General features: G+C 42.5%; 1 protein-coding gene across 3 annotated transcripts in view; it reads left to right on the plus strand.

Moving 5' to 3' along the window:
- The window catches only part of EPB41L4B (erythrocyte membrane protein band 4.1 like 4B), a 187,012-nt gene that overhangs the window by 78,972 nt on the left and 80,102 nt on the right, over nucleotides 1-27,938 (plus strand). For 2 of the 3 annotated variants that reach the window (XM_075416707.1, XM_075416709.1), the window contains exons 5-15: nucleotides 2,740-2,784; nucleotides 3,604-3,656; nucleotides 7,920-8,040; nucleotides 8,670-8,757; nucleotides 9,591-9,679; nucleotides 9,997-10,066; nucleotides 10,237-10,406; nucleotides 10,510-10,619; nucleotides 12,674-12,704; nucleotides 13,206-13,239; nucleotides 14,292-14,359. In XM_075416707.1, coding sequence (XP_075272822.1) covers nucleotides 2,740-2,784; nucleotides 3,604-3,656; nucleotides 7,920-8,040; nucleotides 8,670-8,757; nucleotides 9,591-9,679; nucleotides 9,997-10,066; nucleotides 10,237-10,406; nucleotides 10,510-10,619; nucleotides 12,674-12,704; nucleotides 13,206-13,239; nucleotides 14,292-14,359 — 879 coding nt within the window. Of the gene's footprint in view, nucleotides 1-2,739; nucleotides 2,785-3,603; nucleotides 3,657-7,919; nucleotides 8,041-8,669; nucleotides 8,758-9,590; nucleotides 9,680-9,996; nucleotides 10,067-10,236; nucleotides 10,407-10,509; nucleotides 10,620-12,673; nucleotides 12,705-13,205; nucleotides 13,240-14,291; nucleotides 14,360-17,100; nucleotides 18,492-27,938 lie in introns of those variants that run through there. The other variant, XM_075416710.1, reaches the window with a different exon arrangement.

A 27,938-nucleotide genomic window follows, 5' to 3' on the forward strand; every position in this document is an offset into this window, starting at 1 on the left:
ACGAATTTTCTGTCTTTCTATAATAATCATCTGTCTTAATGTTATTTTATCTTTTTGTTTTGTTTCTGTTTCTCACAGTAGGGCACTTTTTCTGTCTTCTAGTTTGCTTGGCCAGAATTGGTGTGCTCCCAGTCAGCCGAAGGTGTTTAAAGATTGTTGGTTGTTGTAGTTCATGTGCACGTGATGTTTGCATTAAACTTACTGCTGCAGGCATACATTTACTGTCTCCTTTCCTATCTGCTGTGTTGACCATGCTTTTTTTTTCTTCTGCCTGAGACAACGTCAAAGAGCTAATTGTCATGATCTTATGAGACTGACATGGAGGTTTTAATATCCATTATCAATTTAGTTCAGCAGTGTTGACTCAATAAAAGGCCATATTCCAATGCAACTGTAATTAACCTGTAGAACTTCCTGCCACTTACGTAATTGTCTTAGCAAATCCAAAAACCTGGATGATTTGGGGGCATTTCTGATGAGAAAATGCGGTTAAATTAGTAGGGATTATATGTGTTTTCTGAAAATTGATGTAAGTCTTGATACATCAGGGTGCATGTCTGACAAGTATTACATTTCCCCTGTGGTCAAATTATTCCATTACTGTCTACCACAAGATTTCTTGCTTAATCCTCTGAAGCATACGATTCTAGTCACTCTGAGGTGTGGATTTCTGAGCTGTGTGATCATTGCTGTGATCGAGTAAGACATTTCCTTTGCAAGTATTAACCTCTGATGATTTGTGATCTAATTATTAATGAAAGGTGGCATTTCAGAAGACCATTTTCATTAGAAAAACACTTTAGTCAGCTAAATTTTCAGTGTTATGAACAGTTTTATTTGAATTGTAAGCTTGAAAAGAGAGTGCTGTTAATCTGTGGAAGGAAAATTAAAATAAACTGGAAATTGATTTTGTAGTGAACAATTAGTAGCTTTTTTTTGTTTTTTTTTTTTTGTTGTTGGGGAAAGTAATTTTGAATGTTGCTGGTTTTCTTTTTTTAAAAAAATCTTTCTGCTGGCTGGATCGTATTTTTCATGTAGCTCATTGAGTAAAAAGTGAAGATTAACAACTATATACTCAGAATTATTCCAAGTGGAAATGGAATGGGAGTAAGAGGAGAAAGAAAAATGGTCATTAATACTAACCATGAAATGGCCTGGTTGGGGGGGTATTTGAAATTCCATGTGGAGAGCTGTTTGCTAGTAGACTCTAGTTTCTAGTGAAGCTCATAGTTAGCACAGTAATGGAGAGGTGTTGAAACTCTTCACCTATTCTGTTGTTTTCCAACTTAAAACCACAGTTGAAATCCAGTGCATTTTGGCAGACATTTTCTGTCACTTTTATGGGACCTGATCAATTAGTTTAGTTAGAAAAACAACAAAGGAATATGTCTGTACGTGTGTGTTGTGGAGAATTCTCTAAGGTGTTTTGCTGACTTGGAATATCAAGAATAGAGGTGCTGGTGCTTGTCGGTCTGCGTGCAGAAAAGGAGCAGGCGTAAGCCGTACCGACCAGAGCAGAGCTGCTGCGCTGCACAGGCCCGCTAACACCCGTAGAAGCACTGCGCAGATTTTTCTTGCAAGTTTAGAAGAATTCGTGGGATTGTGAATCATCAGGGGAAAACAACAAGAAGAGGAAATATACTTGTCTACCCTTAATCTATGCACACAAATTACCAGGTTTGATTGGCAAGTCAGGTATTAGCCAAACACGTGAATCAGAGGTATGACACAGAGCTAACGTGGATAAGTCTGATTCTGCTTTAGTGTGTCATGAGAAGTCTTTCTAATCTTCCTTTTCATTTCTGTTCTCCTGTCTGATTCCAACTATTCATCCTCCACCACGTTCACAGTGTCCTCTGTGATGAAAAACGCCTTGTCCTTCTAGCATCCTTCTTAAAGATAGGAGGGGTTTGTGTTCGCGTTTGCTGGGTTGGCTCTCAGTAGTGCTTCAAGCTCTCTCCTCCCGAGTCACTCCTCATTGCAAGCCTACCCCCGCAGTGTCCGGAGCCGGGCAGAGCCTCTCTGAGCCATCCTGCCCTGTGCAGAGCTCTTGCGTGACCTGGGGCACCTCTGCACGCCACAGACCCCAGCGCTGAGCGGCTGTAAAACACGAAGCATGCCTAGAACTGAAGGTCACCAAGAGCTTAAAATGCTACTGCAGTTTGAAAGCTGTAAATGCCTGCATGGCCTCCTAAATAAATGTGTGGGCTCTATGGAATTCGGATTTCTTTTATTCAGAGCTTTTCTGCTATTTTAAGTGAAAGTTCAGACTTAGCTTTTCCTTTTGCCCAGTATGGACTTGTTCCATGTTCTGTATTTCTGTTCGAAAAGGTAGCCCTGAAGTCCTCATGCCTTTATCTGTGTTTTGTCTCTAGATCCTGTAGTTCAGTTCTTGCTTGATTTGGGCAAGACCCAGTTCAGGAGAACACTGAAGTGTCAATAACATTTAGGTTGCTGTGGTGTATGGTCAGATAGAGCAAATGCCTAAACAGCAAGGCTTTGGGCAATGTCCTGAATGCAGCCAGTAGGTGAAAAATACTCTCTTCTTTTGGATTTTAGTGAAAGCTGTGGGAACTTTGAAGCTTCCAGGGTGTATCTGAGTGATCCCAAAGGCTCTTTGTAAGAGCAAGTTGATGAAAAAGTTGTGACTACTCAATGAAGTGGGATATTTTTCCAGCCATTGGGGCTGGAAAGATGACATTATGTATACTTTTGACTTTCTGAATTTTTATTCGTCAGGTACCTGTTTGTATTACAGCTCCGACAAGACATTCTTTCAGGGAAGTAAGTAACTCTTTCCTCTTGCATCTGTAGTTTAAAGTGTTTATAATAGTTAATCTCTTACTGATTTAAAATTTTACTTTATCTGTGTGATCTTTTTAATTCTTTATGGTGTTAGTGCCCAGATTATAAACATGTTTTACAGTTCCACATGCATGTTTTTTCCTTTAGAATACAGAGGTCTGTGGCTTTGCGTGCATCATGACTATATTATTGACAAATGGAATGGGTGAAGACCTTTGATAGATTGACCAGGTGATGGAAATGTATAAAGAGAGCAAAGACTGTCCTGTGATTTTTATGACTTGAAAATGTAACATGGGCTTACCATATTTTTCAGTATGGTAGGTAGAGGAGGAAAAAATGACGAAGTGCAACACTTTCTGCACAGTCAACCCTGCAAAAATATTTTGTCTGTTTATAGTCTCACCCTGGCCAATAAATTCACACCTGCTCTATTTTATTTTCTTTTTGATTACAAAACCAAGAAAAACACACAAACCCACATGTTCTAAAATATAGTGTTGGAGCAAAAATGATTTCTTAGTCCATTTAATGTTGTCTTTATTAGTTCAGTCTTGTTTTATGGTGGAGCTGTCATGTGTTTAGTGCTAATTAAAAAATGTACCAAATTAGGAAATAATCACATGCAAGTAAAAACTAATTGTGGATGTTTCGTATCATTAATAGCTTGTGGTTTAAGGGATCTTGTGGAAGTTAATGTTTCCATTTCATATATCAGACTACTTTTTAGCTTTACTGCAAGAAGAACTCACTGAGAAAAAAGACATATTTTTATTGCTTATTTTTTTTCTTTTTAAGACTGAAATGCCCGTATGAAACTGCTGTTGAACTAGCAGCTCTGTGTCTTCAAGGTATGCAATCTTTTGAAAGTGGTTTGTCTCAAAGTGTTGAAAAACTCAGCTACTAATTTCTTTTCACTCTTTGATACTAATGATTTCTCACTGACTGCATATAAATGGCATTTCTTTACCTGAGGAGAACAATTTTAGGGAGGTTACTTCCCTGCCTTCCCTGCATTCATAGCTTCTGAACTACATTAGCCAGCCCTGGCACACTTGCTGAGGGGCAGGAGCCTCAAAGAAATGAATGGACAAAGGTTTCATGGACACCGGGGGCTGGCCAGGGAAGAAAGACCCCAAACAGTTCCCCAGCGAGGCAGAAGCTGTGGTGTGTGCACAGCGTTACCCCTTCAGCCTGAAGATCCAGCTGCCCATCAGCACAGGCTTAGTGGCCAGCAGGGCTTTGGAGATGGGCTGCCCGCTGCCTGGCTCGTGCCTGGGAGAGCGAGCCTGTGCCCTGCTGTGCCGTGCTGTGCCATGCCGTGCGCGACACCGGAGCTGGTTGCAGGGCAGGAGGGAGGGGGTGGCACATACTGTGGAGGAGAGAATTACACGGGAGGGGGAGAACTAAAATTACTGCCCTGTCAAGAGCAAGGGTTACAAGATTAACAAATAACAGGGCACCAGGTTTCGTTAGTGTTTTGTAGGAAAAAGTATTTTTTTTTATTGCTGTGAACATGTTAATACAAATACTTATTCTATTTCAGGCAGTTTGTTTTGCAGATAGGAAGGAAACTTGTGTAATGAAGCTCAAATCCAATTCATTTTTTTTTCCTGAAAGAAAGTGCAGTGATCTGGACCATTCTAGGCATATCAGCAGCAAAATGAATCGAAATGAAAAATACTCCTCCTGTTCTGCTGGCAGTTAGCAATGGTAGATGGACTGCTTAGGCAGAGTCCCTTAGTTTAATACAGGAATGGAGATAATTCGGTGATTCTAGATGGACTTGCCAGTCAAAACTGGGATTTCAGTTCCAAACAGCAGCGGGTGTAAATCTTGGGGCATTTCTCAGTTTCCATTTGCACCCATCTGGGGCAGCTCTGTTAGACGTGCAAAGGACTGCTGCAGGCAAACTCCATTTGGCTTTTTGAGGTGTAGAATATCTGGAGCCCTTATTTGATTCATTACTTCCATTTTCACAGATAAAAACATCGGTACCCTCACCCCTGGTCTAAGCAAGGAGAGCCAAGCAAAGAACGATAGGTTGATGCCTCAACATGTCGGGTAGTAGCGTCCATCATGTTTATAATGTCTCCAAAGCTGACACTTCTTGATACTGTCTGTGGGAACGTATTTAAATTGTGGTGGCAATTTCATACTTTTCTACTGTCTTGTTTTCAGTTTCAGTTTTCCGCTATTCTGACATCATTGCAATAAGTTGCTCCAATATTCTTTCATTATTGCAGCTAATTTACTTGCCTCTGCTGGCATATAATTAGCAATTATTATAACATTTCTTACATTTTATTGACATTGGAAGCTTTTAATTAAGCAGAAGAGTTTAAAGGAATGTCAAATGATTATTCCCTTCTCAGTAGGTTACATGTACTCTGTGAAATCCGATCTTGCTCCTTAGTATTGCTTCCCTAAGAGTAAGGAAGAAGTTAAAAAGGCTATGTAGGAGTTGATGCTCTAACCCTCTGAAAGAAAGGCCTCTGCTCTTTACAGGACAGCTTTAAACTCCGAACATTTTCTTTATCAAGGAAGTTGTTCTGTTACAGTAATTCTTTTTTTCAAACAACAGTTTCCAAGGCTGGCATTTTGTGTGAATCATCTTTCAAATATAAATTGTTGATTTGTTACCAGTCCGGGGAAGGAAATTCTGTAGCAAATAACATCAATTTGCACTATGGGGTAACTTGTGAAGCAGATGCATAATCACGTACTTCACTTGGGGATTATCTACAGAAAGGTTGTAATCACACTGGAATCGTCGCCATTAGAATAAGTTTTTAACTATGTCATTAGTCTTGCGTGGCTGTCATATTTAACCAGGTATACTTTTGAAGCTACTAATTAAACTGAAAAGGAAAACTTTTTCTCGGATCTCCGGTTTTCAGTTCTAGGCATAAGACATCTTCATGGGATAGTGCAAACTTTTTTTTTCTTCTGTGTAAAAGAATCAACAATATATTTACAGATAAACACATTCTTGCAGTTTTCAAAAAGCTTTCTAGGGAACTTCCTTTTAAAAAAGTCCCCCAGTTTATGCAGTTATTTATTAAACAACGTGGATAATCTAGATAAACGCATTATGTAACACACACACACCCCCCAATTTAAAAAAAAGACCAGAGGAGGAGCATTCCGAAGCGTGATACTTTGTCATAAAACCTCCAATGAAGAGATGGGTCCCCTGCTGTGCCCTGGTGTTGAAACATATTAGTGCTGCTGAGCCACTCAGGGAACATAATTCTGTCAGAAGACACAAGTGGGAGCATCCTCGTACGGAGCCCGCGCTTTCCCCTGCTTCTGCTGCTCTTCCACCCTGTGCGGGGAGCTGACGAGGCTCTTACTGCCTCTTACTCTCAAGACCTATTTCTTAGAGATCAAAATGATGACATCATTTGTTTGCCTGCAAGTGAATAGGTGGTGAGTGCAGCTGCTGAGAAACCAAGGTGCTGTTTTTCTTGTACCTAATGCTTCTGCCCTGGCTTCTCTGTGTATTTATCCTGCGCGCTCATGATTCTTGTCATCCTCACACATCCTCTTTACAACACAGTCAGCCTTCATTCTCTACCTGCTCTCTCAGGGAACTAGTAGAGAAATCTCCCATGTTTTTCCTAGATGGTTGTCAACACATCAAACTTCAGTTTGTTACTTTTTTTTCCCTGAAGTCCTCCTTGCTTAATGTGTTTCTTGTGGCTCCCTATTATGTACGGGGACTGGACTGCCAGTAAATCTTAGCAGCACCTGTGTTAAGTAGGCTTCCAGCTGAGATGAAACAGCAGCAGAGCTGAGGCACCTCTGTTAAAGAAAAAGACATATAGATAAGAATACTGTAATTCACCATGGAAGATTACTGTTGAAGAGAAAAAATGTGTGTGAGGCAGCAGTTAGAAATGAAGATCAATGAACTTAATCTGTTTTATGTCTTCAGCACTGCTAAGTGTTTGAGTGAAGCTCAAGTGCTCAAAACCAGCTAGTAGGCGTATCGGTCAACAGATTGCATTTTGAATGTATCTTCTGTGTTCTGATGATCCAGCGATCCTGCTTGGTATTTTTCAAGACTGAGAATGAATTAGGTTTTTGCAACTGTTATGTGTAAAACTGCCCTGAAACAATGAAACTGTTTTCTTCCAGGAATTTCATTTCCCTTTATGCTTTTTTTTTTTTTTTAATTTTAGTAGTAATAGTAGTAGTAAGTCAAGAAACACTGACTGCCAAAGGCCTGGTTTGGAATCAGATCGTATGTCAGGTGACACGTGGTATTGCTGAACAGTGTATTTGCCACCGGTGTTCGTCTCGCAGTCCCGAGGCAGAGACACTGCAGGCTCCTTGGGCAGCGGAGGGCTTCCAGGAGCAAAGTGTGTCGCAGGCACAAGGCAGCTGAGGGCCTCTGGCACCGAGATGCTCGGCACTTGCATCTCCTGCTGAGCTCAGTAGAGTTTGCAAGTGTTCTGCTCCGAGAGAAGATGATACCGGGCCCTAAGGAAATGAGTAGAAAGTGACACCTCAATTATGTTAATGCTTCAGCGTTTCTTTCCTTAAAGATTACTTAATCTGAATGTTACACCACCACCGTGGTTTAAAAAAAAAAACCCCACAACTTTATCGCTGGTTTCTTGAGACTAGATATTGTCTTCATGTTTTGACATGAGCAGTAATGTAAGGACGCATGGAATGGAATTCCAGGTGTTGTGGGATGAACAGTATGACCTCATTGCAATGAGAGGAAGTTTCAAAGTAGCCTCTTCTAAAGCAGGAGTGCAGTGATTTTTGTTTTTAATAGAAACTTTATTTCTTTTAAATGCTTTAAATTCCAGAGAAGCGGCTTTAGTTAAGCGGGTTTAGTTCTGACATTCTTGAATGTCAGACGTCTGTACCATAACCTTACACTGCTCCTGCAAATACGTTTTTCTGACTTTTGCTGTAAAATCTGGTTTGAGTTTGGGGGTGGGGAGGTTAACTGACAACATCGACACAAGCGTATTCGCCTGCAGCATGCTTAGAAGATTAAAAACTGTCATTGTTTTGGTGGAAATGATGGAATTACATGTTTCTGGTCATCCCATGATCTTTATGTTTTTAACTTTGTAATTGATTTATTGCAGCTGAGCTGGGAGAGTGTGAGCACCCAGAGCACACACCAGAACTCGTGTCTGAATTCAGGTTTGCACCAAACCAGACTGAAGCAATGGAATTTGACATTTTTCAGAAATGGAAAGAGTGCAGGTAGGGTACCTTTGTGGGAGTGGTGTCTCTAGCCACAGGAGGTTTTCTTCTCTTCAAAGTCAAACGTGTCCACAAGAACCCCTTCAACAGACGTAAAATGGTGATTGTGTTTGTCAATTCAGAAGCATTGTAGATAGACTTTGAGCCCTCCCCCTCCCTAGAAATGGCAAGCAGTAATTTAGGGAAAGCTGGTGAGGCGAGTTTTCAAGTTTTTTGTTTGTTTTTCTTTAGATGATTTCATAACAGGTTAAGCAGTCTGATCTTTTTTCTGTCATGTTGGAAATAATTATTTCTCTCCTTCTTTCATGCCTGCACGCAAAGTTTTGTAATCAGGGTAGTTGCAAATGCTTTTTCCTGTCTTTTGTTAATAAATATGGTATGTTTTGTTGATGCTGAGTTACTTGAGCTCTCATCCTTGTTAGCAAGTTTAAACCTTTTTCAATTTTTATCTCTCCCAATTAATTTTCATTTGGAGGGCAGAGAGTAAAAATATAAGCTAAACTTAAAGCACCATTTACTGTCATTAAGACTGAGGGCCCAAAGAAAAGGGATAGGGGAACAAATTTTAAAACATTTAAAACAGACAAAAATTTAATATGGTGAAGTATAAATATATTTTATGTTCTTAGGGGGAAGAGCCCAGCGCAGGCCGAATTGTGCTACTTGAACAAAGCTAAATGGCTAGAAATGTACGGTGTAGATATGCATGTAGTTAAGGTAAGATCCATGTTGTACTTTATTTTATTAGTGTGGGGTCAGAACATTGAAGGGAGGTGCTGTCTTGGGCTAAACAGTCTCGACTCCAGGAATTTCACTGAATTTAATGCACTGCCAGTTAACATAAACATGTGATTACTGTTTTGGGTACTGACCAAAAAAGAGAAGACAGTAAACCTTTCCTCCCCTTCTGCAGCCCTTATAGGGTCCAGCACCTCTCCTCCCCCTTCCTGGTGTCACCTCCCCATGTTTTCCCTGCGGGTTGTGCTGCGTTCCTCCCAAGGCAACCCGCAAGGTTGGGGTCATCCGCACAGCAGTTTCTTTGTGCTGCTTCGTGCTTCTCACCCGTTTTCCTCTGCTTGCCTGTGCTTCTCACACCTCCTCTGCTGCCGTGTGGGTCACCCATGGGCCACCGTCCCCACCCCAGTCAGGTTTCTCTGCGGGCTGCAGACCCTCGGGGCTGTCCCTGCCCCAGCGTGAGGCACCCGTGGGCCATCGCCCCTCAGGGTTGTCGCTGCCCTGGAGTGGGTCAGTCCCCCAGGGGTGTCCCTCTTGTTGTGTGGGTTGCCCCTGGGCCGTGGTCCCTCAGAAGTTTCCACAGGCATAAGGGGCATCTGGGGCAGCACGCGGCCCCCTCTGTGCAGGGCACCCTGCAGCCCCCTGTTGCCAAAACCTGCCAGTTTGCACCTGATACAGATGCATATTCTTCCGCTCTGTAATGTTAAAAGAAAATGTGCAAACCTTGTTTTGTTTAAAATCTATGTATTTTGACATAGTACCATAGTAAGATTTGCTAATGACGTATTGATGATTGATTCTGTGCTTGCTTACAGGGAAGAGATGGCTGTGAATATGCTCTTGGTCTCACACCAACAGGCATATTGATCTTTGAAGGACCCAACAAAATAGGCTTATTCTTTTGGTAATCTGTTTTTGTGGTATATTCCTTTCTGTTAAAATGCGGAAATCTTTCTCCTTTGCATAATGGGGTCTTGGCTATATTTTGTAATGTAGATTGAATCTACAAGGCTAAATCTGAAGATAAATTGGGCTGATTAGAAGTACGACACTCAAATGTGAAATACTTGTTGAAAAATAGTCACGTTTCCAAGAAATCATACTTTTATTATGATTGCTGAAGTGTTCCACGATTGCAGTTCACTCACACATTTTGGAGGATTCTCCTAGATTACAAAATGCTATTTTTTCATTAATTTCCTTTTTGCTCCTTGTGTTTAGGCCTAAAATCACAAAAATGGACTTTAAAAAGAGCAAACTAACACTTGTGGTTGTAGAAGATGATGAACAGGTAACTTTTTTCACTTACTTGGGCCTGATCCAGCAGTGTGGTGTGTGCTCAGGCTGGTGAGAACACATGGGAGGCTCAGCACACTGTTGGCCCAGGCTGTATTTCTCCTACCAAGGACAGTAACTAATATCATGCATGCCAACTTCCAGAGCTTTTGTTTCTGCATTTAGGGCAGAGAGCAAGAGCACACATTTGTTTTCCGGTTAGACAGTGCCAAAACGTGCAAACATTTGTGGAAATGTGCAGTGGAGCACCATGCTTTCTTCAGATTGCGAGCCCCAGCAAATAGTAAATCCAGTAGATCCGACTTCATAAGGCTGGGATCACGCTTCAGATTCAGGTATTTGGCAAAATAACAGCAATGTATTTGTATTTATGCAAAGGAGTGGGTACAGCATCCAGCAAAAGGCAGTAGTTAACTTTGTTTGTATCCTCATTTTAAGTGGGCGGACAGAGTATCAAGCAACACATGGGACAAGATTGCGCAGAACTAGTACGTTTGAAAGAAGGCCCAGCAAGCGATATCCTTCTCGAAGGCATTCAACTTTTAAGGGTAAGTGTTTGTACGTGCGTTCACTGAATCAGTCGTGCAAGTGTCCTGTTAACTCCTATAAATGTCACGTCACAACCATAAAATCTGTACTACAGTATAAAAAAAAAAAGAAAAACGTGACAGGCTACCTAAAAAATCAGAACCTACATGGGTTTTTTCCTCCACAGTCAGAGTCTATTGTTCATATCTACAATTTTTAATCTCTGCACTTAATTCTTCCATCCCCCATCTATGGAGAAGGAGGTACCTGTGGTTTCTTCTGTTGCTTAGTTGAGGAGGGAAGAAAAGTTGCATCGAACTCAGTGAGTGAAAGTGTGTAACGTTTTCTTTGAAAAAGTGCATTTATCACGTAGAGTGGAGCAGTGTCCAAAAGCCTCGCTGACTTGCTTGCCTAGCCTGGCAGTTTTAGGGTTATTGAGCAGTCTCACTGTGCAGTTGTTGCTGTTTTGCTAATGGTAGGGGCATGTTATTCATCTATCCAGACTCTGACCTTAACCAGCTATCTCTGGGAGTTGAATTCTGCTGAATTTGAATGGAATTACAAGGAATTGGTATCCCTTGTGGTGTTGTCATTAGTTCTTCAAAACTTAAGCTGAGGTTTTTATTCCTTGTAGAAAAACCTAGGAAGGAGCACTGCAAGACAGCCCCCTCTAAATTCTGTATTACTTGAGGCTGGAGGCATAGTTGCTGTATGGAGCAGGGTGAGCTGACATTCCCTTAGGAAGTCTTTGCACGACCTTGCATTCCTAGAATATGAAGCTCAGTTCCATGAAATGTCCTTGGGGACACTTGTATTTCTCATGTACAGTGGAGGGAAAAGGCTAGCAAGCATGCATGCTTCCTAGGGACTGTGACCCCTCCCCTCCGCCTTCCTTAGTACATGTCAGGGGTTTACGGAAATGCAAAATTGTTAAATTTGTGAGATACTGTTATGTGATACGTGAGAGTCAATTATACGGTGAGCAGGGATGATTTTGTAGATGGAAGAATAGATTATTTTAATTTTATTTTTACAATAACAGGATTGGTCAGACCTGCAGGTTATACCTTGTGTCTTGGTGCTTCCATACTTACATCTGTGAGATGGGGGGAGAAGAGAGAAAGTGCAGCTTATGCTCAGTTCACTTCTCTGCGTAGCAGCCAAGCAGAAATTCTGTCATACCCAGATCGCCTCCCTCCAGAGGGCTCAACAGCACCTTTGTTAAGTTCATGCAAAAACTCCCTTTAGTGTATTCTCTCTTGGCCATGAAGAGCTGTACCCAGCTGCAGCCTGCAAGCGGTGGATTCTGTCCTAGCTCAGCCTCTTTGAGACTTCTGCAGTGTCTTGTTAAGTTTGACATCCACTTTCTGCGTTCAGCAGAGACTTGGATTTCCAGCTGTATCACCCAGCAGTGTTTCAGTGCTATTGAAAAATACGCTTTTCGTCAGGAAGAAGAGACAATACGTCCCGGTTATTGAGCTTCCTTCTTCACCATCCTTTCCAGCCTGTCCAAAGCACAAGCCAAGACCTTGTTGTTGAAGGTCGCTCAGTGCCTTCCCGTATTCCCAACTAATGGGCTGCTTTGGCTACCGTCATTCGCTGTGATAAGGCACAGGCCATTACCAGCTTCAGGGGTACTCTGGTTTCTGTAACATGCAAAATTGCTGCAAGGGGTAGCTTCTGATTTCTGAGGGACTCAATGGTGTTGACGTGGTAGCTACAGCAAGGTGAGAAAAGCAGTGCTGTGGTTATGAAGAACTCTGCCAGAAGTCCTGCTGTTGTGACACTTGGGAAGAATACTCTTGTTTGCTGTTTTTTTTTCTTGGTCCTTGACTCTTGCAGAAACAGAGGGAGGTTCGTGCCCGCCCCATACTTTGTGTACTCACACAGGAATACTGGAAAGCGCAGGGCTGCGGTTGCAATTCTGATGCATTTGTGCAAATGTGTCTGTATGAGGATTTGCTTAAGCTGTAGCGTAACATCCCAATCACAATAGCTGCAAAATGACTGATATTTCACGTCTTAAGTTTTTTTCACCTGTCTTAAGGGGTTTTTTTGTTTCTTTCTTTTTAAGCAAACAATCCTGTGAAAGCAGCACAGCTGTGGTAAGTGACTGCCCAAGTTTCCTGTACCTCTCAATTGCTGTTATCAGGCAAATGGGATCCTGAAGACTACTTCTGCATTAGGATTTGTCAAAACAAATTCTCTGGTGTGGGGTGAATTGCTTTGGGATCTCTCATTATGCAGTACCAGATTCTTCTCGGGGACTGCTGAGAGCTTTAAGAGCTTCCTTTTTTTTTTTTCTTTTTATGTCTGAGATCAGACTAAAGTAAAGCATATTTTTTTTCTGTTCGTTGCTATTATGCTGACTTACCTAGCATTATATGTTCCTGTTTCATAAATGTAAAATGAAGAAAAAAAATTTTGCACCCCTCTTTCTGGCACCCTGATTGCTGTGGTGTAGATCTTGAATAAAATATTGATGTCCTTAAGAATATGAATTCTACTTCACTGTAATACTTCCCTGAAGAGTAGAACCCTGAACTATAGGAAATTGTGACATAGATGTGTTGATTACGCAAACACTAATTTTTTTTCTCCCTTAGTGCTAAAAATACTCCTGAAGTCCATAACTACCAGGTAAGAGCATAACAGTTATTGAGGAGAATATTGTTGCTTTCTTATTTAGTGGTAAATATTTTTGCTCTCTATAATTAGTACAGCTGGTTTGCTCCCCTTTCCTTACTCTGGGTGAGATTCTCTGAGGTGGTCCAGAAATAAACAGCATCACATTGCAGGAGTTAAGGGGAAAGTGGAGGGACTCTTTTGTCTTTCTTCCTCTGTGTTCTTGAATGCTCTGCAAGCTGAATATACTCCATGTGCCACCCTCTCTCCCTTCCCTTCCCTTTCTGTGAAATCGCAGGTTAAACCCTTTGGGACTGTCAATATGATGGACCCCAGGAGACTGCTCTGTGAGCAGCACTTTTGTCTAGAGCAGCCTCTCACATTGGATGATCCGTGACAAGGAGTTCAAAGATGCAGTTGTCTTCCCCATCACAACACTTAGGGAGTTTGTTGCTGGTCAAATGTTTGTTTGTTGGTTTTTTTTGAAACAAGCTCATTTATACACTTCAAGGAAAAACTTAAGCCAGTTTTCATCCGTGATACTAGCAGTCGGTGCTGCTGACAAAGCAAGCTGTGCTTTCATCCAAACTGAGTGTATACATGTGAACTTAGTCTTAACACTGATTTTTATTAAAAGCCTCTCTGGGGATTTTGTTTCACTGTTTCTCCTGAAGATGTCATGGATATGAGAGAGAAATGCTGTCACCAAAGATAGGTGACCTCCTGAAGACTGCTATTATTATAGTAACCTTTCTCACTCTGCACCTTTGATTAAAGCTGACATTACTTTGATGTGCTTTTTATGAGAAGCGCTAGATGTGCCAGGTTGTCTCTCAAACAGAAAAGCAATTTTCTTTGCATATTCCCGGGAGTGTGTCCTAACGCACAAGCTCATCACCAAGAGGTCTCATGTATATGCTAAATGGCATGGGAGAAGGTCCAAAACAGTGGGGTTTCTAGGGCTCGCAGGGAGCATGTTCTTCATGGCCCCAGGAAAACAATAATTTAAAGTTAATCGGGAGTTTTTACATGATTTCATTAACCAGGTTCAATGTTTTCACTTGCAGCCACAGTATCATCCTAATATACATCCTCCTCAGCCACACTGGCATCCACACACACCTGTGAATGTAAGGTAAGCAATCTTCACTTCATGAAAAAGATTATTACTTCTTTCTTTATCTGTTGGCGTGAAGCCTTATTGGACATACTGGGTGATTTTCTGCCCATGAAAAGCAAACAGAAGCTAGACATATGTCATGTAGAGGCAGTATTAAAAAACTTCAGTTTAGATTTTTGCTTTGGAATGTCCTAATCTCCTGGATGATAATTTTTTTTCAGGTTGATCTTTAATTCAGAATTTAAAATACAACTTTAGTGTATTTCTGTAGGGAGTATGTTGGATGGGAAGATGCTCAGTAGCTTCAGGAAAACTAAACTGCATTTTCATCAGTATTTAATCTCCTAAGATACAGAAGAAGCTCATTTTAGGATAAAGTTAAGTTATGAGTGAACAGATTGTTGCACTGCAGCACTTTTTTAAGCTTTTGCAGAAATGGATATGGAAAAATAATGTGTACGTGGAACAACGTATCAGGCACTTTACAGATGATTAGTGAAATCATAACATTGATTTTTTGAGAACTGTTTCACCAACATATTCCTGTATGTGCTATTGTGCTATCTTCTTGCATACTTTTTTATTTTGTAACTAGTAATGAGAGAAACTGAGTGAAAAGAAATTTTGAAAGAAATTCAGTCCAAGTTAGAACCGCCTTGGTGGAACGCACAGTGGAGGCACGCACCTGCTGGTGGATATGTGTCCGTGTGTACACGTGATAAAAATCAGCAGCTATTTCATCCTAATAAAAAGTAACCTTTTTAGGTTACTCGTTTTTTTAGACAAACAATTACTGTCTTGGCTGGAAAATACCAATACCCTAATCTTTATTTGCTATTCATCTTACATTTTTATCTCCATACTCTTACATCAGGATAGGTAGACTTCGTTCTTAGTGTAGGCAGGCTCTGGAGATGAGGCTGAGCTGAAAATGGATGAACAGACAATTTGGCCCCGAGTTGGAGTCTTGAAAATGCAGGAAAAAGGCAAATATGTTACTAGAAATACTTATTAGGCAAAGAAGCAGACGTACTCATTGCCGTCTGAAAATTCCTAGCATACAGCAGTAAAGCAGACGCTAAATATATGCTAGAAACAGAAGACAGTTTAAATTGGGTAATTAACTTTGCCTGTACTTCATGTTCAAGATTAGTCCTGGTTTTAGGGTTTACTTGTCCATTTTTTTGTATGTGATTTAAAATGTACAATTTCACATTACAGAAGAGTGATTGCCAAGAGAGGTTAATGATTTTATAAATCGTTTGCAGTTTTGCCGACAGTTTTCGAAAGCTTTCTTCACTTATTGTACTGGTCTGTAACATTTTAAAGCCAAATAGTTCACCCTGGAGCAGTGTGATATTGAATTAAGCACAATAATGTATTGTAATGCGTGTAGACAACCTCCCCCTTCAGCCCCTCTGCTGCCTGTGCAAAGATTAAGGTCAGTGAAATATGAACAATGGCTTTTTTATGGCTAGGCTTGTAAGCCTCAAATACATACTTAAAAGCTCAGTCGTGCAAGCTTGGTAGAAAAGGTGCTCAGAATTTTTGTCTCAGTGCAGGTAGAAGCATTTAAATGTGTGGTTAAGGTGGAAGCTTCAAGATACTGTAAATTGGAGTGAAAGTGAAAGAGTTGGACATATAACATCTTGGATAGCTTGATTTGGAAAAGCTTAATCCATCCAACTATGAATTTGAGCTCAAACCACAGATGCATGAAATTCTTTCTGCTGGGCATGCAAGTGTAGAACGGGCCAAGGGCTGAAATGAAAATACCTGTGCGATACATGTTATATATGTGGGTTTTGTTGAATAATTAGTGAAATAGTATGTGGAATTGTGTCTCAGTCTTCTTAGTAAAATCTTTTCAGTGGAATTACGTGTTTGCACTTAACTTAATGTGCAGTCTTCTGAGAAAATTCGTTCCAATTAACAGTTGTCATTATATAACTTTAGAATATATCCGAAATAAAAAGTGCGACCTCAGTTTGGTAATAAGGGAACCTTAAATATTGTGGTTTCCTACATACTGTTCAAAAATTTTATTTATTTATTTCCCCCCCCAATGATTCAGGAGACACTGTAGGAGTGGTTGAGGTTAATATCTCTAAGCAGCAAGAAGTGATGAACAAGTAAGGAAAAAATGTTTTTCCTCGTAGTACTTTTGCATGTTGCGCTGCACAGTCACAGAGAAACACCTGTACTAGCTATAGGCTCTAGGTGTTCATCTTAACAAAATGCAACTTTATGAGCTGCTGCAGTGTAATGAACTGCACCAGCCCTGAAGGAATGGCAGCATTCACAGGAGAGCGATTTTCATTCTTAATAGGATTGCCTGTCTTAATTTTTGGGCCTTAGGGAGGTATTTTCATGAGCTCACCTTTTTGCATGGTATGGTTTATTTTACTTGTTTGGTGTACGCAGTTAGTTTTGCTATAGCCTGCTCCTCCCTGCTGCCCACCATCCCTCTGGGATTCAGGAGCACTGATGCAGGGCACTGGTCTGTAACACCTGAAAACAGAGAGGGTTTGCAATGCCTGAGCTCCGATTCAAAGCCTTTTGAAATCAACTAAAAGATGCCCTGTGGCTTCTGCGTCAGACCGACAGGTCTGTCACCGTGTCCTTCCCTTGCTGGTAGCTGCCCATCACACCGTGCGCGTGCTTCGCGCTTGCTGGGTGAGCTCATGTTACTGTGTAGCAGCGCTCGTGTGTTTGCTTCCATCTCTCACTAACCAATAACTGTGCAAATGGTACAGGCCACCCTATCACGATGACAGGCCATATTGGAAACCCCCCACAAGTGGAGAGGACAGCAGTTTACGATATATCCAGGAGCAGAACCAGAAGAATTTAGGAGGAGTCCAAAGCATGGTGTACCAAGACAAACTCATGACGACTCTCTGAAAAGCAGTCATCTTCATTTCACCTGCCATCCGAGACGATCATTGCATTCCATGGTCCTTGTCTGTCTGCGGTGTGTTCCCAGTGTATCGTGTGTAAAGTGTGTGTCTCTGTACGTACATCCATCCTTGTTTAGCGTTCATGGACATTCTTGGGAAAAGTATTTTCAGTATCTTTGTAAAAAATCTTGAAAAATCTTTTGTGAAAGCTGGTAAGAATTTTCAGTGCACCGAGACCAGAAATAGTTCTGGGGATTTACTTTCTACCACACTTTTGAATCTGTGGCCCTCTGCCTGCTGTTGAAGATCAGCCACTTGTGCCTTAGTTATTTTTATTATCGTGTTTCTTTTGAGTCAAACTAATAGATGAAGTTTGAGAAACTTTGGGTTTTTTTAGCTGACGCTCAAATAGGAGATAGGAGGGAGGAAAAACCAGAATTCACACTGGCAATCACAACAGCTTGTGGACCACCAACAAAGGGAGCCTCCTGAGCTAGTCATAGGTTTGGGTGTCATTTGCTTTTAATTTTTGTGTTCTGCAGCAAAAATAGAGGTGCTTGCCTAACTTTGAAAACAAGTATAGGGAAAGAACACTGTCATAAACTTCATGGAGTATGTGTATTCCTTTTTTGACTTACTGCTTATATTGACAGCATCCCCCAAAATCATACCTGCTGCTATAAAGGCAAGAATGTTAAAAATGAATCCTTGCTGAAAGGGTGCTGCTGTCGTCTTATTTTTAATGTGATTATGGCAGCGAACTATACAATCGCATAAAACTACCTACTGATAACTTTTCTCCGAGTGGATTCAGAAACGCAGCTCGTGATCGGTACACTACAAGATGAGGACAATCCAGTGAAATAGCTCTATTTTTTTAAGTTAGACGTTTGACAAGTTGAATGTGTGTTTTACAAACCTAGGCCTTTACATAGGCTTGGCTGATGTTTTGATCACTTGCCGATTTTTTTTTTTTAAACTGGAAATCATAGTGCCATCTTTAGTCACGCGTTTGTTTTAATTAGGCCTTACATCTGTGGTCTCTCTGGAGTTGTTGGAATGAATGAACCTTCATTTGGGATATTTTAAAAATGAAGTAGTTTTTAACTTGATTTTGATAAATATACATTTATAAACAGCTATAACCGTGAATTTTTTCAGAGCAAATTTGATAGCGTATAACTTTTTGTGAAATATATTTGTTTACAAATGCTGTCTTTTAATATTTGTTTTGATCTTTCCTGTATGTGCTACGTACAAATAAAAAATTTCAATCTTCTTATTCTGGTTATGATGCATTATTTATTTTTGAAAGATTTTGGGGGAGGGTGGATAGATACGATACACCTTGTACTTGCACCTGTTTTGCCCTGGAATCACTAATGCTGTGCTGGATCAATGTTTTCAGTGCAGTTTGTAGAGGGGGAAAACAATAAAGCAGTTGTGCCCCGAGATGTGAAAATGCCAGAGTAAGCCTATTAGGGTGGGTAATTGCAGAGGCTGACTTCAGTTTCCCCGGGCTCATCTTCATCTGTTTTGTTTGGGAAAGGAAGAAAGAGAAACCTTGTTGGAGCCATTGGAACAAGAGCCTAGTTTAACTGCTGCTCTGAATGCCCTCCGGAGGAGTTTTTTTTTGAGTGCACACCTTAAAGTGGAGCGTTGTGGCTTCGTGATTCACACACCTACATTCATAACACAGTATTGTTCTCGTCCTGTAACTTCAGTGGCTTCTGTGTGGTTTGTGGTCAGTGTTCTTCCTCATCGTCTGTTATTATCTGTGGCTTGGGTTATTGCTGAAGGTGCGCCAGAGGAGGGATCTCGCCGACAGATCTCAAGGAAAGACAGCATGAGGCCTAACCTGAAGGTGCTGATGTGTTAAAATGCCTCGTGCAGAGGGTCTGCAGACGGGTGAGGAACAGCCTGTGGGAGTTGTGTGTTCTGCAGTTTGTGTGCTTCGCCTCAAGGGCAGCGCTTGTCATTCTGCTTCTCTGGGGGCAGCTCGCACTCTCTGCACTCCCCTTTCACTGCTTCATCCCACATCCTCCCTGCTGTCTGCAGAAGTCTGTACCAGCAAAGTCATGGAGCGATCAGATAGGTAAGAAGAGATCAATTTCTCCGTCCTTCCTCGCTCTCGTCTTAATTGGCTTCTTGTAGCAAAGGGGCTGGGATGCGGTTGGGAAGAGGGAGCGTCTCTACCTGTTCCCTCTCTGACCCCAGCATTGCTCTCACCGACCTCTGCAGCTGACGTCACCTGAGCAAAGGTGGAATCTGATGCCCGCAGCCTGAACTAGGTAGTACAAATAAATTGCTTTAAATTTAAAAGTACCTTGGTTTTTTTCCCCTAAAATTAGCACACTTGTTGCTTAAGAAGTATTGTTTTTAACAGGTGACTAGACTAATACAGGCCTTGTGATGTTAGGAGTACAGTTCTTTGTTTGAGGCAACACAAAACACTGCAGGTGAAAACCAAATTACGTGGGGAGAGAGGAGAAAGGTGGAAAATGTTTGGTTAACTCAGCTGTTACATGTATTAGCACCTTTTGTTTAAAAGTAAAATATTGGGAAGGCTCTGGCAATGTAAATCCGTGCTGCATCCTGGACTCGTGGTGCTACAGGAAGCCACTGGTGGTTTGCAGAGGCACAAACTCGGTACAGGGCCTTGATAGCCCCGGTATGTGAGTGTTTATACGTTGTGTTGAATTATTTTAACTAGGAGTTCCTTGTGAGGAAATGGAACACAGTTTTTACCAAAGCACATGTTATACAGTCATTCTAGGTACAGAGAAATCATCCAGCTGAAGCACGTTCTCAGGGGTACCTGCTGAACCGTGTGTGCAGACTTTCCCCACCCCGTTCTGAAGTCCATTCGTTGTGCAAGTCTGAAATCTTCTTGTTACAAGTCCAGCATGCACTTCGAAACTCTTCTGTAGTCCGATTACAGGTGATAAACACTGTTCTCGCGTCAGCTTGAGGGGGGTGGGGGTGTGAGTATGGTGCTCGGCATCTGAGACATTGCACTGCTCCAAAGTCCTGCGTGTCACCGGCTGCGTTATTCCACACGCTGGAGAATGGCTCAATACACCTTGGCTGAGGGTATCTTCTGATCATCTCTCTGCAGACCTTCCTGCAGCGCTGAGTAAAACTGGAAACCAGTTCTGCCCCAGCGGAGCTCAGGCCTGGCTTTTCCGCTCTGTGTGTTCTGATTTACGGTGGGGTTACTTTAGCCCTGTCATAACTCTGTAATCCTGCATCCTCTCCCCCAGGAACTGCTGGGGGAATCGAAAAGCTGGCGATACCACATCTGTAACTTAGGCTGAAATGTGCCACTCTTCAGTCCCAGCCAGGCCCTGGCATGCAAAGTGATTGCTAATATTGAATACTGAAATAGGATGCTGAAAGTGTTGGCACTTTCGGTAAATTGTTTCAGTGTGGGCTTTTTCTTCAAACTTTTCATTTTCAGCTCTTTTTCTCCAGCTGAAGTGAGTCACAAGCAAAGCGAACAAAGGGATCGGGTTTTGTAATGCATTTCCAAAGCTGGCAGTCGAGGGTTTGCACACTTCAGGAAAAGAATCGACAAGTCCTTCCAGACCCTTTCATCAGTGAATCCATGTACAAACTGACCAAATGGAGGATTGCTTTCCCACATTGTGGATGAGAACAAAGCGTATATCGTGGCCTTGTGATATAAAATGTTGTTTTTCCTTCCTTCCGGATGAGTGTTGCAGAAGACGTCTCTCCAGCCTGCAAGAGAAAGACTGTTCGAGCTTGCGAGTAATTTTGAAAATGAAACTTCAGCTGCTGGCACGAGTGAGCTGAGGAACATCTAAGACAGGAAACAGAGAAAGTGAGTATATCACTTGCTTCTCAGGCATCAAATTTGGCCAGATGGAGCCCTCTGAAACAGAGGAGGAAGACGCTTCAGTGCCACAATCATCTGAACAGAGTTTTTCCACCAGTCGTTCTAGTTTATGTATCAAGCGGGCAGGCTGCTACTGCCTAGCTCAAAGGAGAGAAGCTTTGACACGCATCCATCTAGCCTGACACAGCAGATCTCTGGACAGACTGTTGGTGATGAGTGGTTTTCCTCTGACTCTGCAAAGGAGAACCAAGGAAAGCAGACTCATAGAGGAACGCTGTCGTTGCAGCAGTGCTCATGGTAGCCAAAGAGACTGTTCGAGCCAGAGCTGCTACAGACCAGCTGGCATTAATGGACATAATATAGGAACTATATGGTTTTTAAGTACTCAGACTCTGTGTGTTGTACTTTGCAAAGGGACTGATCCACCAGGGCCCTGGCTCCTTATGTTAAGACTGCGCTAGCCAAGGATCTCCTTGGAGAGCCAGCTTGAACTATCATTCTGCTGGTCAAGGCGCTGCTGCGCCCACCCTAACCAAACTTGGGCTGCAGTGTGAGGATCGAGATTTCAAACCGTTGCAGAATAAACATTTTTTTCCTACTTTACATTCAAACTGCAAATGCTTGGAAAAAGACAGTGCTGTTACGCGTGTTTCCAAGTTTTAGTGTTGAAGGATGCGCAGGAAAATCAGTCCGCCTTTCTCAGCAGGCACATAGAAAAATGCAGCTTTTGGACCAAAACGGTACTAGTCGAAGTAGGTAAGAAAAAATATAATGTAAAGGGACAGACCACACCTTTCTCTCTGTCTCTTGCATTGCGAGAGTACATTGCAAAGCAGTGTGTGATAATGATGAAGACCTTGTTCAGCTGCCCTTGTTTTCCACGTGCTGTTGTACCTTGAAGTGACTGGCCAAATCGGCTTCCTGTCGGAGTCTGTGTGCTGTTGCTCATGTTGCCACTGTGTCACGAAAAACAGATAAAAACTTGATTCAGCTGGACCAGCTCCCTTGATATGAGTCACTTCCAGTAATAAAGCTTCTGCAGACTAAACGCTGCTTTCAACTACTTACTAATGACTGTTTCATGACTGTCCTTTAAATCAAAACAACTTATTTTCAAACAGTTGGTTTCACAAGCAGTAATCTGTTCACAAATCAAGCCTCTCTGTGCAGTGTCCACTGCATGTATTTGGTCGCTGCAGGAAACGCAAGCATGTCTGTAACAACTTGTATATTGCTTTTAATTTCAACATGTAATAAGCTTCAATTTTGAACCAGAGGAAAAGGTCACATTTAAAAAAATACAGTATCTCCCATCCAGATTTCCGAAAGATGGTGATTTTTTTTTTCTCAGATAGAGCCTTGGCAGACTTGGCACAGAGGGATGATTGGTGGAGATGGGAAGTTCCACCAGCCTGATATCTTAGACTCAATGTTACTTCTTTGTTTTGTGTTTCTGGAGTAATGGCTTTCTCTTGACTATTGGTTTGGTGGTGTCTTACTTGCCATGATCTGTTGCGTGTATCTTTTCAGAAGAAATCCAGTTCATCTTCTGTCTGGCAAAAGAAGCATTCATGATGGCTGCTTTAGTTGTCACACCTTCCGAGAACTGAGGAATCTTCCAATTTAAAAATAAGATTAATGTTGAGCTAAGGCTATTGGGGAGCAAGTGGAAATGCTCCTGTGGTTCTGTTTTCAAATTGCCACCACGACTGCATTTCCGCCTTTGAATGGTTTTTGTACTTTCCATCTTCTAAGTTTGTAATGTGCTCATCTTTTCCTTTTCTTTTCCCTTTTTTCCTTTTCCTTTTTCTTGGAGTGGTATGACCTTCAGCTTTAAGCTATCAAACAGCAAAACCTGCTGCTCATCATATCAAAGATGAACATGTATTGAATTAAGCAAGAACAGATATTTCAGATAGGAACAGTTTGGAAAACCTGTAGTTCCTGGATTAGTAATGTCCGATGTCGAAAGATTATAAAAACCAGTATTTTGTTTTAAGTGAGGCAATGAAAAACATCTTTTACTTCCTGTGTCCTGAGGAAAATGAAAGAAGTAGCCACGCCTATTTAGTACTGAAGTACAGTCTAATGCAATTTAAGCTCCAGATTAGAAGCTAATTATTTATAATTTTTTTTCCCCACACTAAACCCGTAACGATCTGTGCTGGAATTATAATCACAATCGTTTGCCTGCCATTACCAATTTCTGCAATTTTGAGAACCTTGGAGAAGTAGGAATACAGAACAATTCTACATCTCCAGTGCTCTCTAAATAGTGTAATGGCATAGCAATGAAGTCAGTAGCCACACAGGTGACGATGTAGCTGTGTTCATTGTGTCTCCAGGGTGTCCCTGAGCCAAGTCTTCCTCATCAGTAGGAGTGTAGAAGTCAGACATGAAGGAAGGAAGGAAGAGCTCAGAAAAAAAAAAAGGGGCAGGAAAAAAAAACTGAAGTAGAGGGTTCAGGAGAAGCAGAGTTTTACAGTGGAACACGCAATGGGAGGAACTGGAAAAGGGAAAGCAATGAAGTCTGCTAAAGACTGTGGGAATGGAGAAGAGGAACAAAAGAAGCAAGGGAGCTTTGAGACTTCAGCGTCTGTGTCGTCAGCACCTGGAGCTCACTGAATCAATAAGCGAGGCTGGTTTGAAGCAAGGCTTCAGGGAACTTGAATGTAAAACTGGATGCTGCTTCTGTATGAAAATTTTGAGCCCAGGAGGGCTCAGTTTGTTATCACTCATTTTCAGATTCTACTGTTGTATTTAATGTGTCTCTCTGGTTCGAAATTTTTGACTTTAAAGAAAAGTCTGAAAATTGCTTTTAAGATAAAATGAGCAGTTTCTTGCTGTAGCTCGGACGAGTTGCCCAAGTGTTGCAGTGAGGACAGAGATAGGACAGGTTGCAAGTTTGTAAATAAGAAAGGGCTTGCTGTGCTGAGTGATTAATTTTGTGTTACTTTTACCTGTTAATAATGTCTCCTGAACAACTAAGTGAAAAATTCTGTCCTGACTCAATCAGAATATTTACTTGCCGTACACTGTACCTGTTCAGTGTCTTTACTGGTAGCATGTTAATAGGGCAAAAATGTATAAACTAAATTGGAGTCATTTATGTGTCAACGGTGTCAGGTATGTTCACTCTGGGCTTTAACGTTACGGCAAATTACTGAAAATTCAGGAGACTGCATATTTCATTGTAGGGCATTAGCAACATTCAGAATCTGAATAATTCAGAAGCATGAAACTTTTACAGTTTGATTAATTTCTTTAAAAACATGTATTTTTCAAGGAATTTCAGACGAAAAGGAGATTTTGTAAGATGGGAGCATATTATTAATGGATGCCAAATCCAGTGGCTTGACTTTCAGGCTAAAGCGATTTCACCTTCCCAATCTGCTAGATGTGAAGCGGCTGTAGTTCCTGGTTCCTGAGCCCAGCCTGTAGATATGCTGAGCGTATGTTCCGGAGACGTGAACAGAGGTAGAGCGCACGCTCAGCCAGCCATGCAGAGCATGAGAGTGGAGAGCAGTGCCCGTACCGAAACCCACAGATGCACACAAACGTGGGGTGGCACAGAGAGCTCCATCCTGTGTGCATGCACCCCCACAGCAAAGAGGATTACAGTTAAGGAGATGGCCTAGGCCGCAGTGATCGGGGCTTGACCAGCCAAGTGTACTGACCAGCAGCTTCCTTACATGTGGCTAGTCCCTGTTCTCCCCCTCCTCTCCATTTCCCCATGCTGCTTCTTCCCTGATGCACACGGATTCTCCAGTTCCCTTCCCTCGTCTCCTCTCAGTGACTGCTGCTTTTTCCCCGCATTGCTCCCAGTTTTGCTGAGGCCATGCTCAAATTTCCCAAGGCCACCTAGGTAGTTTGGACCTTATGTGGTATCACGGTTTCCTAGGCCATGCTGGCCTTGCGAGGTTGTTCTCACCAAGAGGTCCCTGATACTCCCTGTCAGTGCTCTGTGAAGTAGCTCTGCCATAATCACAGAATGTTAGGGGTTGGAAGGAACCTCTGTGGGTCATCTAGTCCAACCCCCCTGCTGAAGCAGGGTCACCTACAGCAGGCAATAACTACCTGTGAAATCCGGCAATCCTTCAGGGCATGCTCCGTAACATTTGTCAGCTGCTCACGCTTTCATCTGTTACATCCGGCAATTTCTTCGGCCACATCCCATGGTTTCTCCTGTTCTCCTCTGTTAGCTAAGCCTCCAGGCGTGTGCCCACCGCGCTGTCTGCATGCTTCGGCAGGTATGGGGTGCTGAGGGGGGGGAGCGAGGCAGGGATGCGCTTAGCTTGGAGGACCTGAGTGATTTAAGGGGTTAAGTGGTGGAAAAGGCAGTAGCATGGTTAGCAATCCCAGACCAGCTGCAGGCTGTCTTGGAGGCCCAAGTTCCTTGCTTGGTTTTGCTCCTATTTTAACCTGAGTTGGCTTGCTTGGGTTAGCCACCCCGGGTTGTTTGATTTCCCAAGGACAGGCATACGTTGTCCGCCTGTGACTGTAAGGGGAAGGCAGCGGTGGCTTGGGGGAGGATTTCATCTGTCTTAGAAAATTTTGTGTCTGCTTCTCAGAGTTTTTCTCATCTGCAAGGACATCTGGGACAATGAATTTTTTTGACAGGTGATTAAATATCATTAGCTATCGTTATCGTTAATTAAAACCATTTGTAAATGAAGAAAAGCAAGTTTAGTTCCCCAGTGGGCATATTTTGCATGACAGTTTTGCAAGGCAGTATTTTTTCAATGATCTTTATGTAGATAAGGTGAAATCTATGAGGACAGTGGCTTTGTCGAGTCAAGATTTGTTACTTGGTGTTTTATTAGAACATGCTTTGCCGCAGGCTCTGTTCTTCTGGTGGAGAATTCCAGATTACTCCTGCTTCAAAACTCAGTTCAGCATCTTGTAATGCAGGAGGCTGCTGTATACGCTTTTATCTCCTACAGGAGGAATTTTCCCCGCTCCCATCACCGTTTCTGAACAACCACTTCCCCGTTACTGTTTTCTCCTTCCTTCCAAGGCTGGTTTGTCTGGCTGGGAGAAGGCTGCTGGCTGCCTGCTCTGCTTTCGGAGGTGTCCCTGGGAATGGATAGGGACTACTGATCATCGCCGGCAGCAGGGAGGGAAAGCTGCAACACACCTTCCCAGGCCTGCCCTGATGGGAGCAAGTGGGCCAGCTCTCCTGTCATCTGGTGGTGTCAGGGCAGAGCGTGGAAGTGTAGCAGCGCTGTCAGCTTTGGTTATACTTCTCACAGTCTAGGAAGCCAGTTCTGGCCAGCAAAGCAGTCTTGGTTACATGGTGCAGGGAAAAAAAAACAGCGTAGGGTTTTTTTTAGTGATCTCAATCCTCCTTTACTTAGGAACACTGATTGCTTTTATGTGGCCCAGTCGTTGGCTGCAAAAATGAAACTTCATCCTCTCTCTTTTATAAGCAGTCCTCCTGCCATGGTCTGTTCCCTTCTCGTGTAACGCTGGGCCCTCTCTTAGGTCTTTTGCTTCAGCCCAATGGTTCTGGCCATTCATTGAACACCGCCTTCTGCCTATCCCCGCGTTTCCTCTTCATTCCTCTCCACAGGGAAATTTCCAGAGTATGCAAAATTCCTAGGTTCTCTCTGCTACCTTATATGTTCTAGCAACACAAGGGATGTGTAAACATGATTAAAGCAAGTTTGGCTCAAAATTCAGTTTGGTTTGTTTGGGGATTTTTTTAACTTCTTTTGAAGCATAGGCAGGGAATAAACCTGAAGTCTTTTTTTTTTTCCCCCAGAGAGACTAAGCCCCAAAAATGAATGTTTGGCTTAACATAGCTGTTAAGTCTCATCCCCTTAGCTGCCACACTGAAGCCTCCTGTGCATTGGCTGCTTTCAGTAGACTGCTGAGAGTCTCTCCTCCATGCATACACATTAATACACATACATGTTAACATACACTTTACCAGTTCCACCGACTGCCGTTTGGGAGCACATCTGAAGCCCATTTCGCTGTTGGAGAAGGTACTGTTACAACAGGGCGATGGGTGCAGTATCTCCTATTAGGGAGTGAAGTGGCTGGGGAGCCTCCCAACAGATTCAGTGCACAGCCTGCAGTGTGGATTCACAGAATCACAGAATGGTAGGGGTTGGAAGGGACCTCTGTGAGTCATCTAGTCCAACCCTCCTGCCGAAGCAGGGTCACCTACAGTAGGTTGTAGAGCTGCGGAAAGCTGCGCAAATCACCGCCGGGCTTACTCTGAGCTGCAGATGGGGGAGGATTGAGAGGGGGTGTGGAGGTGTTTATGTAAAGTTCGAGGATTTGTAAATATTAGAAAATTGCAGTGGTTTGGTGCAGAAACAGTGTTCAAAGCAAGGGGCAGCAATGGGTGTGGTATTTGTTGAAGGCTATTAAAAAAAAACCACAGCCAGACCTAGAAGCCTGGGATTTTTTTAAACTGCGTTTCGGCTATAGCAGGGAGGGTCTAAACTCAGTACAGAGTCATCCAAGAGGTGCGATAGTTTGAGCCTGATTTCTGCTATTGCCTCACCAGCCTCCCCAAGGAGGGGAGAGAGCCCCACCGTCTGCTCTCCAAGTACAACTTCAGACAGGTGGGAGATGCTTACAAGAAGAGTGTGGAAGAAGGGGACATGGACAGTGTGCAGGAGTAAGCACGCTCTGGGACACAGTTGAAAGATGTTGATGCAGGTCTGCTCAATGATGTTCTACAGGAGAATGAGGATGGCAGCTGGGAGGATGGCACAGAAAGGCAAGCACTTTTTAAAAAATTTTGTTGTCATTCACAGGTTACACCAAAATGGGAAACCCTCTCACACCAGGCCTGTCAGGGATGAGAGAAAAGTCCGGA

This window comes from Opisthocomus hoazin, chromosome 3 (genome assembly GCF_030867145.1).
Source record: "Opisthocomus hoazin isolate bOpiHoa1 chromosome 3, bOpiHoa1.hap1, whole genome shotgun sequence".
In the NCBI taxonomy this organism is placed as follows: Eukaryota; Metazoa; Chordata; class Aves; order Opisthocomiformes; family Opisthocomidae; genus Opisthocomus; species Opisthocomus hoazin.